Source organism: Ranitomeya variabilis, chromosome 4, assembly GCF_051348905.1.
Source record: "Ranitomeya variabilis isolate aRanVar5 chromosome 4, aRanVar5.hap1, whole genome shotgun sequence".
Classification (NCBI taxonomy): domain Eukaryota; kingdom Metazoa; phylum Chordata; class Amphibia; order Anura; family Dendrobatidae; genus Ranitomeya; species Ranitomeya variabilis.
Window position 1 is genome coordinate 104,963,865 of NC_135235.1, and position 18,441 is coordinate 104,982,305.

Consider the following 18,441-nt stretch of genomic DNA (forward strand, 5'->3'; position numbering starts at 1 on the left):
AACCTGAACCCCTGGGGTCAGCTGCTGCAGTATTGCGTTCTCCCCAAGAGTGGTACTTAGTGGCCACCTGTCGCACAAGCCTGATGTCACCACTAGAGGCTTCAGTGAACACCCAGGTAGCTGCTTCGTTACGCCCCTTCCTCGGTAGGCCCGACACTGTGGCTGTGGCCCATCCATGACCGCAACACCACATAAGCCTTGCAGCTTATCAGCACCTCTGATGGGTTAGAGCAGTTACACTTTTCTTGGACATCCAAGTTTCACCCAAGGCAAGTGTGATTATTATGCCACGCAAGCGATGCAGCCAGTCAATTGAGCCCTGCTAGACCTGGTGCTGACATAGTTGGAACAGCACAGGGCAGACGGTGAGTATATATATTTTTAATTTTAAATGTTAGACTAAGGGTAAGTTCACACAGTGGTTTTTTCAGCTTTTTTTTCTGCAGCATAACCTGAACTCTTGGCAGGAAAGCATGTTTTCCTTGGATTTTCTTGCAGCTTTTTTGTGGCAATTTTATCATGCTAGATTTGCCTCTTGTTTCAAGTGTTGAAAAAAGAAAAAAAAAAAAGTCTTATCCCATATAATCAGGTTTTGGCACAAAAACCGCAGCAAAACATGATACCTGTGTTTTTAGTGCGTTTTTTCACCACCCATTCAAGTCAGTGGGTGAAAAACGCTGAAAGAAGTGAAATGTCCAATATGTAAAGCAGAGCACAGCGGTGACGTCACCGCTGTGCTCTGCTTTATGGCCGGCGCTGACACAGTCAGTGCAGGAAGTTCTCGGCAGCAGCGCGTAACCCTGTGGACGCCGGGGGACGTGACAGACATCAGAAGGTGAGTATGTACGTTTTTTTTTTTTACTTTTACAATGGTAACCAGGGTAAATATCGGGTTACTAAGCGTGGCCCTGCACTTAGTAACCCAATGTTTACCCTGGTTACAAGTGAACACATCGCTGTATCGGCGTCACACACGCCGATACAGCGATGATAGCGGGTGATCAAGCGACGAAATAAAGTTCTGGACTTCTAGCTCCGACCAGCGATATCACAGCGGGATCCAGATCGCTGCTGCGTGTCAAACACAACGATATCGCTATCCAGGATGCTGCAACGTCACGGATCGTCGTCGTTCTCGCTGCAAAGTCGCTTAGTGTGAAGGTACCTTTAGGCCATGTGCACACGTTCAGGATTTTTCGCGTTTTCGCGATAAACGCGAAAAAACGCTAACCTATGCCTCCTATTATTTACAGTGTATTCCGCATTTTTTGTGCAAATGTTGCGATTTTTTCCACAAAAAAAAATCGCATCGCGGAAAAAAAAGCAACATGTTCATTAAAAATGCGGAATTGCGGGGATTCCGCACACCTAGGAGTCCATTGATCTGCTTACTTCCCGCACGGGGCTGTGCACACCATGCGGGAAGTAAGCAGATTATGTGCGGTTGGTACCCAGGGTGGAGGAGAGGAGACTCTCCTCCACGGACTGGGCACCATAAAAGTGGTAAAAAAAAAAGAATTAAAATAAAAAAATAGTGATATACTCACCTTCGATGTCTTCCCGCCTCTCAGGTGCATGCTGCCCCTTCGGTTCCTGTAGCTGGTGTGCGGTGAAGGACCGGCGATGACATCACTGTCCTGTGATTGGTCGAGACCGGTCATGTGACCGCTCACGTGACCGCGACGTCATGGAAGGTCCTGCACGCACACACCATCTATATGGAACGGACGCCGCTGAGGTCTGCAGGTGAGTATAAGCGTTTTTATTTTTTTAAACATTCTATCTTTTACTATAGATGCTGCATAAGCAGCATCTATAGTAAAAAGTTGGTCACACTTGTCAAACGCTATGTTTGACAAGTGTGACCAACCTGTCAGTCAGTTTTCCAAGCGATGTTACAGATCGCTTGGAAAACTTTAGCATTCTGCAAGCTAATTACGCTTGCAGAATGCTTAAAAAAAAAAAACGCAAAAAAAAACGGGAAAAAACCGCAAAAAAAAAAAAAATGCGGATTTCTTGCAGAAAATTTCCGGTTTTCTTCAGGAAATTTCTGCAAGAAATCCGGACGTGTGCACATACCCTTAAGGCCTCGTCTCACATAGCGATTTACCAACGATCACGACCAGCGATTCGACCTGGCCGTGATCGTTGGTAAGTCGTTGTGTGGTCGCTGGGGAGCTGTCACACAGACCGCTCTCTCCAGCGACCAACGATCAGGGGAACGACTTCGGCATCGTTGAAACTGTCTTCAACGATGCCGAAGTCCCCCTGCAGCACCCGGGTAACCAGGGTAAACATCGGGTTACTAAGCGCAGGGCCGCGCTTAGTAACCCGATGTTTACCCTGGTTACCAAAAAAAAAACAAAAAACAGTACATACTCACCATCTGATGTCCGTCAGGTCCCTTGCCGTCTGCTTCCCGCTCTGACTGAGTGCCGCCGTACAGTGAGAGCAGAGCGCAGCGGTGACGTCACTGCTGTGCTGTGCTCTCACTTTACGGCGGCATTCAGTCAGAGCAGGAAGCAGACGGCAAGGGACCTGACGGACATCAGATGGTGAGTATGTACTGTTTTTTTTTTTTTTACATTTACGCTGGTAACCAGGGTAAACATCGGGTTACTAAGCGCGGCCCTGCGCTTAGTAACCCGATGTTTACCCTGGTTACCAGTGAAGACATCGCTGAATCCGTGTCACACACACCGATTCAGCGATGTCAGCGGGACCTCAACGACCAAAAAAAGGTCCAGGCCATTCCGACACGACCAGCGATCTCGCAGCAGGGGCCTGGTCGCTGGTACGTGTCACACATAGCGAGATCGCTACTGAGGTCGCTGTTGCGTCACAAAACTTGTGACTCAGCAGCGATCTCGCTATGTGAGACGGGGCCTTTAGTGTGAAGGTACCTTTAGTAAACAGCACACACTTTAGGTACCGTCACATTAAGCGACGCTGCAGCGATAGCGACAGCGATGCCGATCGCTGCAGCGTCGCTGTTTGGTCGCTGGAGAGCTGTCACACAGACCGCTCTCCAGCGACCAACGATGCCGAGATCCCCGGGTAACCAGGGTAAACATCGGGTTGCTAAGCGCAGGGCCGCGCTTAGTAACCCGATGTTTACCCTGGTTACCAGCATAAAAGTAAAAAAAACAAACAGCACATACTCACCTGCGCGTCCCCCAGCGTCTGCTTCCTGACACTGACTGAGCTCCGGCCCTAACAGCACAGCGGTGACGTCACCGCTGTGCTTTCACTTTCAGTTTAGGGCCGGCGCTCAAGTGTCAGGAAGCAGAGGCTGGGGGACGCGCTGGTGAGTATGTGCTGTTTGTTTTTTTTACGTTTACGCTGGTAACCAGGGTAAACATCGGGTTACTAAGCGCGGCCCTGCGCTTAGTAACCCGATGTTTACCCTGGTTACCAGTGTAAAATATCGCTGGTATCCTTGCTTTTGCTGTCAAACACGGCGATACACGGCGACCTAGCGACCAAATAAAGTGCAGACCTTCTAGCAGCGACCAGCAATTTCACAGCGGGATCCAGATCGCTGCTGCGTGTCAAATACAGCGATATCGCTATCCAGGTCGCTGCAACGTCACGGATCGCTGGCGATATCGCCTAGTGTGACGGTACCTTTTGACAAGTGATATCTTTGAATTCTGTGTTTCAGCCTCTATCTCCTGCTGTCTTTAGATTAGATAAGAAAGCCCTGCTTACAGATTCCCTTTAAATCAAGTTCACAAATAGTGGCAACAAAATGGTCAAGAACAGCATCAGCATGCAGTTTTACCACAGACTGTATATTGTGCATCCAGTTTAAGGGCCAAGCATTATTTATTTAGAGAGTTGGGGGGCCTACAAGGGGAATGCACCTGTTCCCTTGTGAGCCTGCTTTAGACATATATGTATTATTTAATTGCCTTCAAATGGTAACTCGTTGGATGAACGATCTGTTGGAAGTTCCATCTTGTGCAAGCCTAGATAGGTCCAGCAAGGTCTTCTCCGCTGTTGTTATCTTGGATTTTATCAAGCCATTGGGTCATTGGTCTTCCTCGTCACCTTGTTCCTTCTATTCTTCCATGGAGGATGTCCTTCTCCAGTAATTGTTCTCTTCTTGACCTATTTGAGGAGACTAATAAAGACTAATAGTCTTAAATATACCCTAGGGTTCGAGGGTCAAGTTGCAGACTTTTCATTGGGCACACAAGCTTTGAGTTACACCACTGGCTGTTGCCCTGCTGTACGAGGGCATCTCATGGTCTGTCCTTTTCACACCAGGTGACAATGCTGGATATGCACAGATAACCATCAATGGTTTCTAAATCTTGATGGTAAAAAGATGTCCACATTTACAGACGTTTGGCATCCTCTCCCACTGATATTTACATGGATACTGTGGAAAGTCATTTGACTAAGCTTCGGAAACACAGCCAAACATTTCTATGTAAGAATGAAGTGTTCAGCAGACCAGGCTGATCTTATCAGAGACACAAATAACTTTTCCACGAGAACATTCTTCTAGCTAATCAGAGAATATTTTTGGTATACAGGAACAAACCCAAACTTCTGAGAAATGCTATGACAGCTTGGAAATTATTGCAATCTGGGAAAACCATCTTCAAAGTCCTACATTATATTTACTGCTAAGGTCATGAAATGATAGAGAACCTAGTTCTCATGTACAGCACACTACAGAAGGGGATCCAAAAAAGCAGAGGGTGCATCTATTTAAGGCTACGTTCACATTTGCGGTCAGCGCCGCAGCGTCGGGCGCCGCAGCGGCGCCGCATGCGTCATGCGCCCCTATATTTAACATGGGGGCGCATGGACATGCGTTGTGCTGCGTTTTGCGCCGCATGGCCGCAAGCGTTGGACGCAAGAAACGCTTCAAGTTGCATTTTTTTTGCGTCCAACTTGCGGCCAAAAACGACGCATGCGGCGCAAAACGCAGCGTTTTAGCGTGCGTTTTGCCGCGTTTTCGTTTGCGTTGTGCGCTGCGGCGCCGACGCTGCGGCGCACAACGCAAATGTGAACGTAGCCTTACTGTTTGCAGCATTCCATGAGCAGGTTCCAACTGAAAAACATTAATCATTTTTGACCTCCTTCCTTTTGGTATCCATCTTTAGCTGGACACAATACTATGGCAGAATATTACTTTTCTGAGAGGATAAAGATCAATTCAATGGAATTCAAGTGTAAATGAAGCCATGGAATGTTAGGAAATAGAGGGCGTCATGAAGATATTGATCATTTACATATTAAAGGGAACCTGTCACCCCCAAAATCGAAGAAGAGCTAAGCCCACCAGCATCAGACGAAGTACGCCTGCGCCGGAGCCGCAGCGTGACTACAAAAAGAGGATGTAATCGTATGAAGATGGGAGGCCCTGGACCGGACCGCAGCGAAAGAGCCCCTGGGCGAGCATAATCTAACCTCTTTTTCTCCTCTTTCAGGATACATCGGGGGCTTATCTACAGCATTACAGAATGCTGAAGATAAGCCCCTGATGCTGGTGGGCTTAGCTCACCTTCGATTTTGGGGGTGACAGGTTAACTTTAATTTATCAGGCTGTAACTATTCTGGTTAACACTGTGGAAGCCTTCTGCCTGAGCGAGCAAGGAGAGTATGAAGAGTCAGATGAAGGGGCTGGGGAATCACAGACTAGGAGGAGAAGACCCCGTGTACAGTCCGGCCCCTGTGCACCAAAATCTAAATTATCAGAAAACTTAAAATAGTGATAAAAGATGAACAAAGCGGATATCTTCAAAGGTATCAATTTAATCTGTATTTATCACCATCAGCCATGTGTTTACATTAGAATATTGTGCTGACAGGTTCTGTTTAAACAAGAAATAGCATGAATCCATAGTCAAGGCCCAGGGGAGAAGGTGCAATCCTCTTATGTTCTGTAATCAGCCACTTCTAGCATCGAACAGGAATAAAACATCTATGTAAATAAATGAAGGTCAGCAATTTACACAAGTAGATGCAAGGAATAAGGACTTTATACATGAAAGGTTATGGGGTTGGCACAAACTGGTTTCACATTGTTAGGACCATAACTTAGTAGCTATTGTTTCCTTTCCTGTTTGTCTCCCTGTTCTGAACATTAACTTCTACTGTTTACACAGTGACTCAGGGCAACACAAAACCGATAATGGCCTGATAGAAACCTGCATGACACCAAAAAAAATCATGGTTTGATGGAAACAGGACCGGCACGGCCGAGAACAATGGCAGCCTGGGCTGTGCACCATCTACTACAGATCATTCAGTAGGTGTCTCAAGCTGGGTCGGCCTGTGCAGACAGGCTATTAAGTGACCACAGATCGGTAAACATATCGCCGATCAACACGTGTGTAACTTTGTGAATTGAGCAGTTTAAATGGACCCTTATAGAAGTTTTATTGGACACCACTCTGTTTTCTCATACGCTTTGCTAATTATTTTTAAATAACCTGTTTGTTTTTAGTTATTATCACAAAGATCAGTACAAAACAGAACATTTAAATATTTAATAAAATGCTCTCTAGTAAGAAAATAAGTTTTCCAGGTATAGTGGACAAGGATAAATTGAGTAAAAAAAAAAAAAAAAAAAAAAAAAAAATGATTGTGACAATTCAGGATTAGTGTAAATGAGGACTGGACCTTCAAAAACAAACGATATAAAAAAAAATTAAAAATGTATTGTTAACTATACCCATAGAAAACAATACTTTTGTTATAGGCTTGCAGTCACAGCTAGAGCGCCTGTGACCGCTGCAGCAAATCAACGGCCCCAGCAGTGATGCTGATATAGACAGCATGAGCTGCTTAATCAACTACTGATTAGCTGCAGCGGTCACGTGTGCTGTACTTATCACATCACAATTACAGTTGTCAAAAAAGATGGGATCAGCATGGGAAGGGTGTTGCTGGAACGTGAGTAATAACAGCACATTTATTTTGCTTTTTAGCAACTTTTTGGACCTGCTTGACATGGGATGTAGCCAACGAAACGAAGATGAGAAAAGGGTTTAGCCTAAATTACGATCCTGTGTGCCAATCTTTGGCATAACTTAGCTGACCAAAGAAAGTCAACTAATAGACAGTATAAACTTACCATCCTACTAACCAGAATCCCTCAATGTCTATCCGCTATTTCATCCTCCTTCTCCGCTAGATTTCTAAAACTTAACATGGACAAAACAGAATTCATTGTCTTTCCCCCATCTCACGCGACCCCCCAATGAACCTATCCATTACAGTGCATGGCTGCCCACTCTCCCCAGTCCCACAAGCTCGCTGTCTCGGGGTAATCCTCGACACTGATCTCTCCTTCAAACCGCATATCCAAGCCCTTTCCACTTCCTGACGCCTTCAACTCAAAAATATTTCACGGATCCGTACATTCCTAAACCAAGAATCTGCAAAAAGCCTAGTCAATGCCCTCATCATCTCCTGCCTCGACTACTGTAACCTCCTGCTCTGTGGCCTCCCCTCAATCACTCTCGCACCCCTCCAATCTATTCTAAACTCAGCTGCCCGACTAATCCACCTGTCTCCCCGCTATTCCCCGGCCTCTCCCCTCTGTCAATCCCTTCACTGACTCCCCATTACCCAGAGACTCCAGTACAAAAGCCTAACCATGACATACAAAGCCATCCACAACCTGTCTCCTCCATACATCTGTGACCTCGTCTCCCGGTACTTACCTGCACGCAACCTCCGATCCTCACAAGATCTCCTCCTCTACTCCCCTCTTATATCCTCTTCCCACAATCCAATCCATACAAGATTTCTCTCGCGCATCACCCCTACTCTGGAACTCTCTACCACAACATATCAGACTCTCACCTACCATTGAAACCTTCAAAAAGAACCTGAAGACCTAACTCTTCCGGCAAGTCTACAACCTGCAGTAACCACCAATCGACCAAACCGCTGCATGACCAGCTCTATCCTCGCCTACTGTATTCTCACCCATCCCTTGTAGATTGTGAGCCTTCGCGGGCAGGATCCTCTCTCCTCCTGTACCAGCTGTGACTTGTATTGTTTAAGATTATTGTACTTGTTTATATTATGTATACCCCTCCTCACATGTAAAGCGCCATGGAATAAATGGCGCTATAACAAGAAATAATAATAAATAATAAACTTAAAGTACTAAAGATGCACCACATTTACTAAACGGACAGAACCACTATGATAAATCTGGTGCATTTTAAGACTGTGCAGCCCAAGTCTAAGGCTTCTTTCACACTAGCGTCGGGCCCGTCCCGTCGCAGTGCGTCGGGCCGAGGTTACCGACGCTAGCGTTCTCTGCGCCGCACAACGGGGGCAGCGGATGCATTTTTCCAGCGCATCTGCTGCCCCATTGTGAGGTGTGGGGAAGTGCGGGAAAGTGGGGGCGGAGTTCCGGCCGCGCATGCGCGGTCGGAAAAAGCGGACCGTCGGCAGCAAAAAACATGTAACATTTTTTGCTCCCGGCGGACCACCACAACACGGCGCAACCGTCTCACGACGATTGCAACGTGTGTCAATGCGTCGCAAAGCGTCACTAATGTTAGTCTATGGGGCAAAAACGCATCCTGCAGACAACTTTGCAGGATGCGTTTTTTCCCCTAAACGACGCATTGCGACGTATTGAAAAAAACGCCAGTGTGAAAGTAGCCTAAGTCAGTGTTAGTAAATCAGTCCCAATATGCAACAGGTTGTCTGTTGTCAAAACAACAGGATGGGTTTAGCATTACACATATGTTGGGGATACTAGAAAGCAGCCTAATATAGGGCTGAGCAGTTAAGGGGATAAAAACAAAATGTGAATGTACAACAAGAAACAGCAAAAAATTTGTTTTATTTACAATTGACAATAATGGGCACTATATTACGGTAAGTTGTCCTGTACACAGTTGTATATGTCAGGGCTATGCATAGTTCTGTTAACCTAGTCGCGTGTGTCCTTTGGATCCAGAGCGAGTTTGTTTTCATTATATTTCCACAAGTGTGAAAGGTAAGTAACCATCCGTTTCGGTAGCTTCCTAGCTTGTCGCCTCTCCCTGCTCAATGCATTGCGAGATGCAGCGTCGCCTACTCGTGCCACAGCGAGACACGAGCGACTAATAATGTAAGAATTTTACGCTATTAACTGAAGGTTAATAGATTTTATTTCCACTTTTTATGGATCATGCATTAAACAAACTGCATTGTTCTCTTCTCCGTGTCTTTCCACATACACGGCCAAGAGTATATAGGACTGTATAAAGTAATGGGGGGCAGTGCAAGACAAGTTCAATTAAATAGTGACATTACCAAGGGAAAATGAGAAGCTATAAGCAGATATTAGTGACTGGTTTCTAGTAATGATACATGTTTACTGCGAGGATCTGACAAGCAGATGTGATTTCTCTGGGAGGAGAAGTCGGGATGTACAGAGAGCAACATTGTGCAACACAAATGGAAACAAACCACACAAACCCAGCAGAGAAAGTGATGTGTATTCAGGAGAAAAAGTAACAAGAAGAATATTCTGGTATTTTCACAAATACTTGTATGACGCATTGAGAGTGCTACCACCTGTATATTAAAAAAAAAAAAAGAAAAAACACCAAACACACTAGCGGTTATATCAGAGTCCCGAATAACACCGCTCTCTGAAAATGCCTTCAGAGGGCAGTTTGCCATAATCCAGTATATAAAAAAGGCTGTTTTTTCAAATGGAACCATATGATGCATTCTCACCCCTTCCTACGTAAGGGTGCAAAGTGGGGCCACTGACTTGCACAGGTGAGTGTAAAATGAACATGGCCATTCATGGGGCTAAACATTAATTAAAAAAAATAAATAAATAATGATTGCTACAAGTCATTTACACAATTAGGCCAGTGTCACACTTGCAACTGCAATGTGGGAAGCTCGCGCGAGTCTCTCGCCTCAATACCTGGCACTTCCGCCAGCATTCGGTACCGGAGTGTGCGGCTGGATAGAAATACATCCCGAATCACGGCGGCAGTGCCAGGTATTGAGGCGAGTTTCTCGCTTTGCAGTTGCAAGTGTGACACCGGCCTTATTGTTCAGACTGCATACGTGTACAAATATTAAACTGGTGCAAGCGAAAAGAATATGAGTCCGCCATCAGATTCTAGGTCTTCATGTGCAACTCCTCCACTTTATCCTTAACGCAGTTAATTTGAATCTCTCCTCCATTATCTTCACAGGTTGCTCCAAAGTCTAAAAGACTGGAATGAAATTGTACAGGGTATCTAAGAGATAAGTGCACCACAGAAGGCGATACTTAAGCACCGCCATTAGTGTTGTCCAATAAACAACTATGGGCAGCACGGTGGCTCAGTGGTTAGCACTGCAGTGCTGGAGTCCTGGGTTCAAATCCCACCAAGGACAACATCTGCAAAGAGTTTGTATGTTCTCCCTGTATTTGGGTGGGTTTCCTCTGGGTTCTCCGGTTTCCTCCCACACTCCACAGACATACTGATAGGGAATCTAGATTGTGAGCCCCACAGCTTATGACTGTAAATTGCTGCGGAAATGAATGGTGCTATAAAGTGAGTAAAATGAAAACCTGTGAAGGTGCTCGGCTTGGAACTACACTCTGATCCTACAGCTCTGTAGGATAAATACTTTGCATTTAAATTGGAATGTGACCACTATAAGAACCGATTCTAAGGGTACCGTCACACAGTGCAATTTTGATCGCTACGACGGCACGATTCGTGACGTTCCAGCGATGCATTTACGATATCGTAGTGTCTGACACGCTACTGCGATCCGGATCCCCGCTGAGAATCGTACATCGTAGCAGATCGTTTGAAACTTTCTTTCGTCGTCTAGTGTCCCGCTGTGGTGGCATGATTGCATTGTGTGACACAGGTTGTATACGATGTGCGCACAGTAACCAACGGCTTCTACATCGCAAATACGTCATGAAATTATCGCTCCAGCGCCGTGTATTGCAACGTGTGACCGCAGTCTACGACGCTGGAGAGATACTTATACGACGCTGCAACGTCACGAATCGTGCCGTCGTAGCGATGAAAATGGCACTGTGTGACGGTACCCTAATAGCGGACATTTATTATCCACATTTTTGAAGTTTTTCTGGGTGACAATACACTTTACTTGCACATGATAAGTCCTGGCCTGTCTAATATTGATATTTACACTTCAGCCCTTGTGAAACCAATGAGCTCACTTGGATCTCTGCCAAGCCATAGTCCTAAATTCAAGATTACAGTGAAGGCATTTATGAACTGATTAGAGATTTTTGTCTTCAGAACCAATGCCAAACTCATAATATATTTTCTATAAGATCTATAGTTCTATAAGAGAACCACAAAGGAATTCACACACTTACAGAAACCATAATTCCCCTGACACCATTACTGCTAACCAGCACTGATGGTTCCTCTGCTTGGGACATTCATGTGTACAGGCGTTTCTAAATTGGTAGCCTCAGCTCCCATGATGAATATTTGGTGCGGTTTATTTTCCATTGCTTATTTTGTGCACAAAAAAAAATAAAAATGTAGCTTATTACAGTTTCATTAAAGTAGAGGGGTTTATATAAATCTCATGGCCACTGTGCTTCTCTTATGCTATGTAAAATAACCGCAGTATGTTGATTTCCCTTGTGATTAGCATGCAGTTTATAAATACATTTCCTCATAAACTTAAATGACTCAAAATCCACAGATAAAGCAGCATGCAAATTTTTAGTGCAATTCCATTCGGAACTGCAAAAAACACCCCGCATGTAACACATACATGACATTACCACTAAAGTTTTATAATAAATAACAGAAAGTATCCAACACAAAGCAGTGTAAGGCCACGTTCACACAATCAGTATTTTACATCAGTATTTGTAAGCCAAAACGAGGAGTTATGTGCATGTTTCTATACTTCTCCCATTCCTGGTTTTGAATTACAAATACTGACCGGGTGAATGTGGACTTAGTTAAAACATGATTAAAAAAATTTAAAAAAAACATGCAGCTGAAAAAAAATTAACACTCAAAAACACAAAAAACCTAAAGTAATCTAATTTAGTTAATGGGTGCAGAAAATCTTCAGCATCAATAATGTACCAAGTGCTCATGAAATTTAGAAAACACACACACACGTTTCGATAATTATATCTGAAAGATTCTAGATGCGTCTAACAATTTAAGGCTATGCTCACACATGCATTGTACAGTTACGTCTCCTATCTGTTTTAAAGCAGGCAGCACACAACCCATAGAGGTTTATTGATCCATACAAACAACTGTTTGTAAAAGACAGATCTGTGTGTGCGACTGAAAATGTCCTATTCTCATCCATTTAAGGCTACTTTCACACTAGAGTTAACTGCAATCCGTCACAATGCGTCGTTTTGCCAAAAGTGCTTGCAGGATGCGTTTTTTCCCCATAGACTAACATTAAGCGACGTATTGCAAAGGATTGACACACGTTGCAACCGTCGTGCGACGGTTGCGCCGTGCTGTGGCGGACCGTCGGCACAAAAAACGCTACATGTAACGTTTTTTGCCGCCGACGGTCCGCTTTTTCCGACCGCGCATGCGCGGACGGAACTCCGCCCCCACCTCCCCGCACCTCACAATGGGGCAGCGGATGCGCTGGAAAAATGCATCCACTGCCCCCGTTGTGTGGCGCAGAGAATGCTAGCGTCGGTAACCTCGGCCCGACGCACTGCGACGGGCCGAGCCCGACGCTAGTGTGAAAGTAGCCCAAGTCTATGGGGATCCGTAAAAAGGAGCTAGTCACTTGTAAAAACTCTATTAACCTGTATATATGGGGTTAACCTGCAGGTTAATAGTTTCCTGAACTTGACCAGCTCCGGCACTGAAAGGCCCATAGTCAGTAGGAAATGAACTTTATTCCTCCCGGCAGCATTCGGCCTTCAGTCGTAGGAGTGGCGCAGGTGCAGGTTCAGTCACCGCTCTGTGTATACCCCCTGCATTGACTGACAGCTTGCTTATCATTAGGGACGGCTGTCAGACAGTGGTGACAGACCACTGCCGCCACTCTCTATTCGCAGAGCAGTGACTGAAATTTCGTCTAGGCCACCCCGGTGACTTAGGCTATGTGCACACGTAGAATGGTTCACTGCAGATTTTTCCGCAGTGGATTTGATAAATCCGCAGTGCAAAACCGCTGCGGTTTTTACTGCGGATTTATCGCGGTTTCTAGTGCGGTTTCCTCTGCGGGTTTTCACCTGCAGATTTCTATTGGAGCAGGTGGAAACCTGCAGCGGAATCCGCACAAAGAATTGACATGCTGTGGAATATAAACCGCTGCATTTCCGCGCATTTTTTTCTGCAGCATGTGCACTGCGGATTTCGTTTCCCATAGGTTTACATTGTACTGTAAACTCATGGAAAACCGCTGCAGATCTGCAGCTGCGGAAAAGCTGCGGTTCCGCAGCGAAATCCGCAGCGTGTGCACATACCCTAAAAGAGCGAGTCAGCCGGGGGGAATAAAGTTGATTTCCTCCCAGCAGCCGGGCTCTAAGTGCGGGCGCTGGGCAGGTTCAGGACACTATTATCCTGCAGATTAATCCTTTATCTGCTAGTGTTTTTTTTTCACGTGACAGGTTACTGATAAACAGTAGTAAAAACTGAAGCAGGTAGACTCTGCTGCCCAGCATAAAATAGTGAAATGTTGAACTGGTGATGATGCCAGATTATCGGGCGTAGGAGAAATGCATTTATTTAATTTATGATTCCACATAAAGTCCATATAGTTCCCTTTAGCTACTCTGAGGTCGTGTTTACGGGAGAAAATATGGATCCTATATAAGACCAATTTCACCCATTTATGTGTCCATATTATGGCCATATACAATTTGCCTCTTCAGAAAGGAAGAAAACTTGAACTCTATTGCGCCGCCTGTTGGAAGAAGAAGAGATTGGCGCTATAGAGTTCAAGTGAGTCCTCTACCTCTCTGAAGAGGAAATTTGCATATTAAATTTCCCAGAAGAGCATTGAACAGCAAATAAGCCTCCTTATATTGGCATGCCAGAGCCGGTATGTCACTCCCCACAAGGAGAAACGTTACCCATTAGACCTCATATTATGGCCAAAGCTTCTAGCTTGACTTTAGGTGTAGTCACAAGAACAGCTTCTTGTAGACTGGATTTTAGCAGAGTAATCGCTGCAATATTTCACAAGTGTCAACTGAAGATTCTCACTTGTCCCATGCAAGTTCTGTTGCAATGATTGTTATCATAACACAGCAAATATACACTTTAGTGGTATTGAAATATCTTTGCATCTCAGATTAAATACAGCGGTATTGTCATAGTCACATCTTATCCACATGAACATTCACACGACCATACTGTCCAGGATTAGAAATAAGGATCTGCTTCTTTTTTTCAAATAAACAGTTTAACCAAAAGTGGTGTGCCAGTGTATACGCTGATGCGTCATATTATAAATGAGCCATTACAGCATTAGCCTGTACCTAGCGCGGTCTTCTGTTCTGCCACTTTACTCATAAGAAAAGTGGTAGAAAGATGTCATAGCTGTGTTTCATTATGCAACTTTAAAGCCGGTCCACGACAAATTAGCGGCATGTTAGAAAAGTGGCGCAAAGACTAGGGAGCAAATATAATGGAAAACCTGCATCAGTGAAGAGCTCCTCGGTGAGTTACTGTATCACAACTCAGCAATCGCACAATGAGATAATCGCAATACATTAACGGTAAGTTCACACTGTTCATTATTTATGCAAATTTTCACCTGCGTTTTACAGTACCAGCTCTGTGAAATTTCAGAAATCTCATGCACACACCTTTGGTTTATCTCATCAGTATTTTGCATGTTTTTTTTGCACAATATAGCATGTCAAGGTTTTTTTCAGAGTTTTTCTCCCCATTGACATGAATGGGTTGTGAAAATACGCTGAAAACCAGCAGCAAAAACGCAGGTATCAGATTTTGCTGCATTTTTTGTGCCAAAAACTGATTCTGTAGAATAGGACTTTGTGTTGCACTAAACTTTATCAGCATGGACAAGAGACAAATCTAGCATGTCAAAAAATAAAAAAAAAAACATGCAAGGAAAAAAAACAAGCAAAAGCTGTTTTTTTTCCTGCCAAGAGATCAGGTTTTGCTGCAGAAAAAAAAAACACCTAGTGTGAAGTTACCCTAAAGCAGCCTGGAGCTCAGAACTGGAATATAACAGTGACTTTATGAGAAGTCCCAACCCTGACAACTATGTGCAGTTTTGCTCATCGCCAGTTGTCACCAAAACTCATTTTGGAAATGGTGTCACAACCTCTAATGATTTATCAGGAATATGGAGTATTGATTGCAATAATCTATCCAGGTAAGTATGGTGCTAATACACCCTGTCGGTGCCCTGTCAGTGCATTGTGTAAGCAGCCAGGTGTTTCCAGCATAACCTAAGCTTTCAGTGGAGACTTTCCTGTAGATTACAGCGTGACATTCTGAATAATGGCGCAATATTGCACATTTACCAACTTAATCTACACTAATAGGATCACAACTAATAGTATGGAAACATTAGACCTCAGAACCAGCAGACAGAGACACAGCTGTTAGCAGACACTTACCCTAGAAATAGTTAGAGGCTGATCAAAGTCCTTTCCTCCCACCAGCCTGAATCCCCAAGGTGCTGGCCCTTCAATAGTAATGTGCTTGGTTGCCATTATAGGGAATATATGGGGAAGGTTTCCCTTCTCTCAGTTCCTTCCAGGCACAAGCTGTGGCTGTTCCTGTACAGCAGGAGCTTTTCCTGATTACTGAGCCTCTAGCACACAGGGGTGTGGTGTCTGACAGCCAGGAACACCCATACAAAGGCTCAGACTCTACAGAGAGAGTGGATGGATGGGACTCTCTTTGTTTTGGGATGGCCCCTTATCTTCACCTCCCCTCTCTGACACTACACTGTTTCCTTGTATGGAAGAGCAGGGATCCCAAACCGGGGAAAGTTTACACAACTCTGCATTCCTGCCCCCTCCCATATGGGATTAGTCAGGAGCCAGCGCTGCACCTTCAGCGAGAGACCACTGCAGCCGTAGCTCCACAAGGGGCTGCATCCAGATGTGGGGCATTGGGAATACATTCTGCTTAGAAACAGCTATGGTTAGGCGACATGCACACGTTCAGTATTTGGTCAGTTTTTTACCTCAGCATTTGTAAGCAAAAACCAGGAGTGGAACAATTAGAGGAAAAGTATTTTGTATTTATCACCCATTCCTGGTTTTGGCTTACAAATACTGAGGTAAAATACTGAGCAAATACTGAACGTGTGACTGTAGCCTTAGGCAGCTGTCACACTAGCAGTATTTGGTCAGTATTTTACCTCAGTATCTGTAAGCCAAAACCAGGAGTGGGTGATAAATGCGGAGGTTGTGCACGTTTCTATGATACTTTTCCTCTATTTGTTCCACTCTATTTTGGCTACAAATACTGATTTAAAATACTGACCAAATACTGCTAGTGTGACGGCAGCCTAAGGCCGGGGTCACACTAGCGTATTGCATCCGATGCGAGAGCATCGGATGCGATATGCTAATGACACTCGGCTCCTGCTCGGAGCCGAGTGTCATGCGTCTGTGCTCCGATTCTCTCGCACAGGGAGGATCGGAGCACAGCTGCGGAGGAGGCGGAGAAATGAATTTCTCCATCTCCTCTATTGCTGGGGTCCGCTTTTAACGCACGTCACTCGGATGATATCCGAGTGGTGTGCGCTGTCTCACTCACACCCATAGGCTTATATGGGTGCGAGTGAGCCCAGAGTATTCCTCGGTCCGAGACAATTGCAGCATGCTGCGATTGTCTCGGACCAAAGAAAACGGCCGACAAAAAGTCGGCTGCTGGGAGCTGCCCCATATGTTAACATTGGTCCGAGTGCAATGCGATTTTTTATCGCATTGCACTCGGCCGTTTAAAACGCCAGTGTGACCCCGGCCTTAGAGTAAAAATTGAAGCCAAATACATTATCCCCTGAAGCTCTGGTTTGAAGTCACAATAGTTTCTGGAGTTGAATAGCAAATAGTATATACAGCGTTATCAAATTTGTCTCCTTAAAGGCCCCGTCACACACAGCGACGCTGCAGCGATACAGACAACGATGCTGATCGCTGCAGCTTCGCTGTTTAGTCGCTGTGTGGTCGCTGGGGAGCTGTCACACAGACCGCTCTCCAGCGACCAACGATGCCGAAGTCCCCGGGTAACCAGGGTAAACATCGGGTTACTAAGCGCAGGGCCGCGCTTAGTAACCCGATGTTTACCCTGGTTACCAGCGTAAAAGTAAAAATAACAAACAGTACATACTCACCTTCGCGTCCCCCGGCGTCCGCTTCCTGCCCTGACTGAGCGCCGGCCCTAACAGCAGAGCGGTGACGTCACCGCTGTGCTGTACTTTCATTTTACGGCCGGATCTCAGTCAGTGTGGGAAGCGGACGGCAAGGGACCTGACGGACACCGGAATGTGAGTATATACTGTTTGGGTTTTTTTTACATTTACGATGGTAACCAAGGGAAACATCGGGTTACTAAGCGCAGCCCTGTGCTTAGTAACCCGATGTTTACCCTGGTTACCAGTGAAGACATCGCTGGATCGGTGTCACACACACCGATTCAGCGATGTCAGCGGGACCTCAACGACCAAAAAAAGGTCCAGGCCATTCCGACACGACCAGCGATCTCACAGCAGGGGCCGGGTCGCTGGTACGTGTCAAACATAGCGAGATCGCTACTGAGGTCGCTGTTGCATCACAAAACTTGTGACTCAGCAGCGATCTCGCTAGCGATCTCGCTATGTGAGACGGGGCCTTAAGACCAGGATGTCACCTATAAGGCCACGGTCAGTATTTGGCCAGCATTTTACCTCAGTATTTGTAAGACAAAGCCAGGAGTGGAAATATCAGGGAAAAAGTATAATAATAATTTTGTATTTATCACCCATTCCAAGTTTTACCTTATAAATACTGATGTAAAATACTGACCAAATACTGAATGTTTGAATAAGGCTGGAAACAATACGGCTAAGGTCAAGTCACAGAGTACAGCCAAATATACATCACAGCACACTGCAAGTGACTGAGGTTGCATTGCAACAAGTAAAGTACCTTGACGAACAAGCTGCAAAAAGTCCAAGTGGTTCTGACTTTTTGCGACTCACTTGTCACAGTTGCAATATAACATTCAATTGCCACGGCATACAGCAATCTTCACCTGCCTTATCTGTGCACAGCCAAAGTCACTGTGTAATCCCAACTTGATACTTGCACTAAGGCCGCCTTCACGCGTTCTAGTGATTCCTGTACAGGAAAAAACAGTACTGGTGAGATTCGTGGTCCGTGTGCATCTGCCATCTGCATGTACGTATGTGATATCCATGTGTCCATTTGCTGTCCATGTTTCACATCTGTGCAGCCCGGGTGACACATACCGGCGCCTGGGAAAAACAGTACAG

The 18,441-nt window shown here is 45.3% G+C and overlaps 1 protein-coding gene across 2 annotated transcripts in view; it reads right to left on the reverse strand.

Moving 5' to 3' along the window:
• The window catches only part of PDLIM1 (PDZ and LIM domain 1), an 83,145-nt gene extending 67,215 nt beyond the window's left edge, over window positions 1-15,930 (reverse strand). Inside the window, exon 1 of one of the 2 annotated variants that reach the window (XM_077259041.1) lies at window positions 15,572-15,930. In XM_077259041.1, the coding sequence (XP_077115156.1) occupies window positions 15,572-15,667 (96 nt within the window). In that variant the 5' untranslated portion in view covers window positions 15,668-15,930. The remainder of the gene's footprint in view (window positions 1-15,571) is intronic. The other variant, XM_077259040.1, reaches the window with a different exon arrangement.
• Between the last annotated feature and the right edge of the window lie 2,511 nt (window positions 15,931-18,441).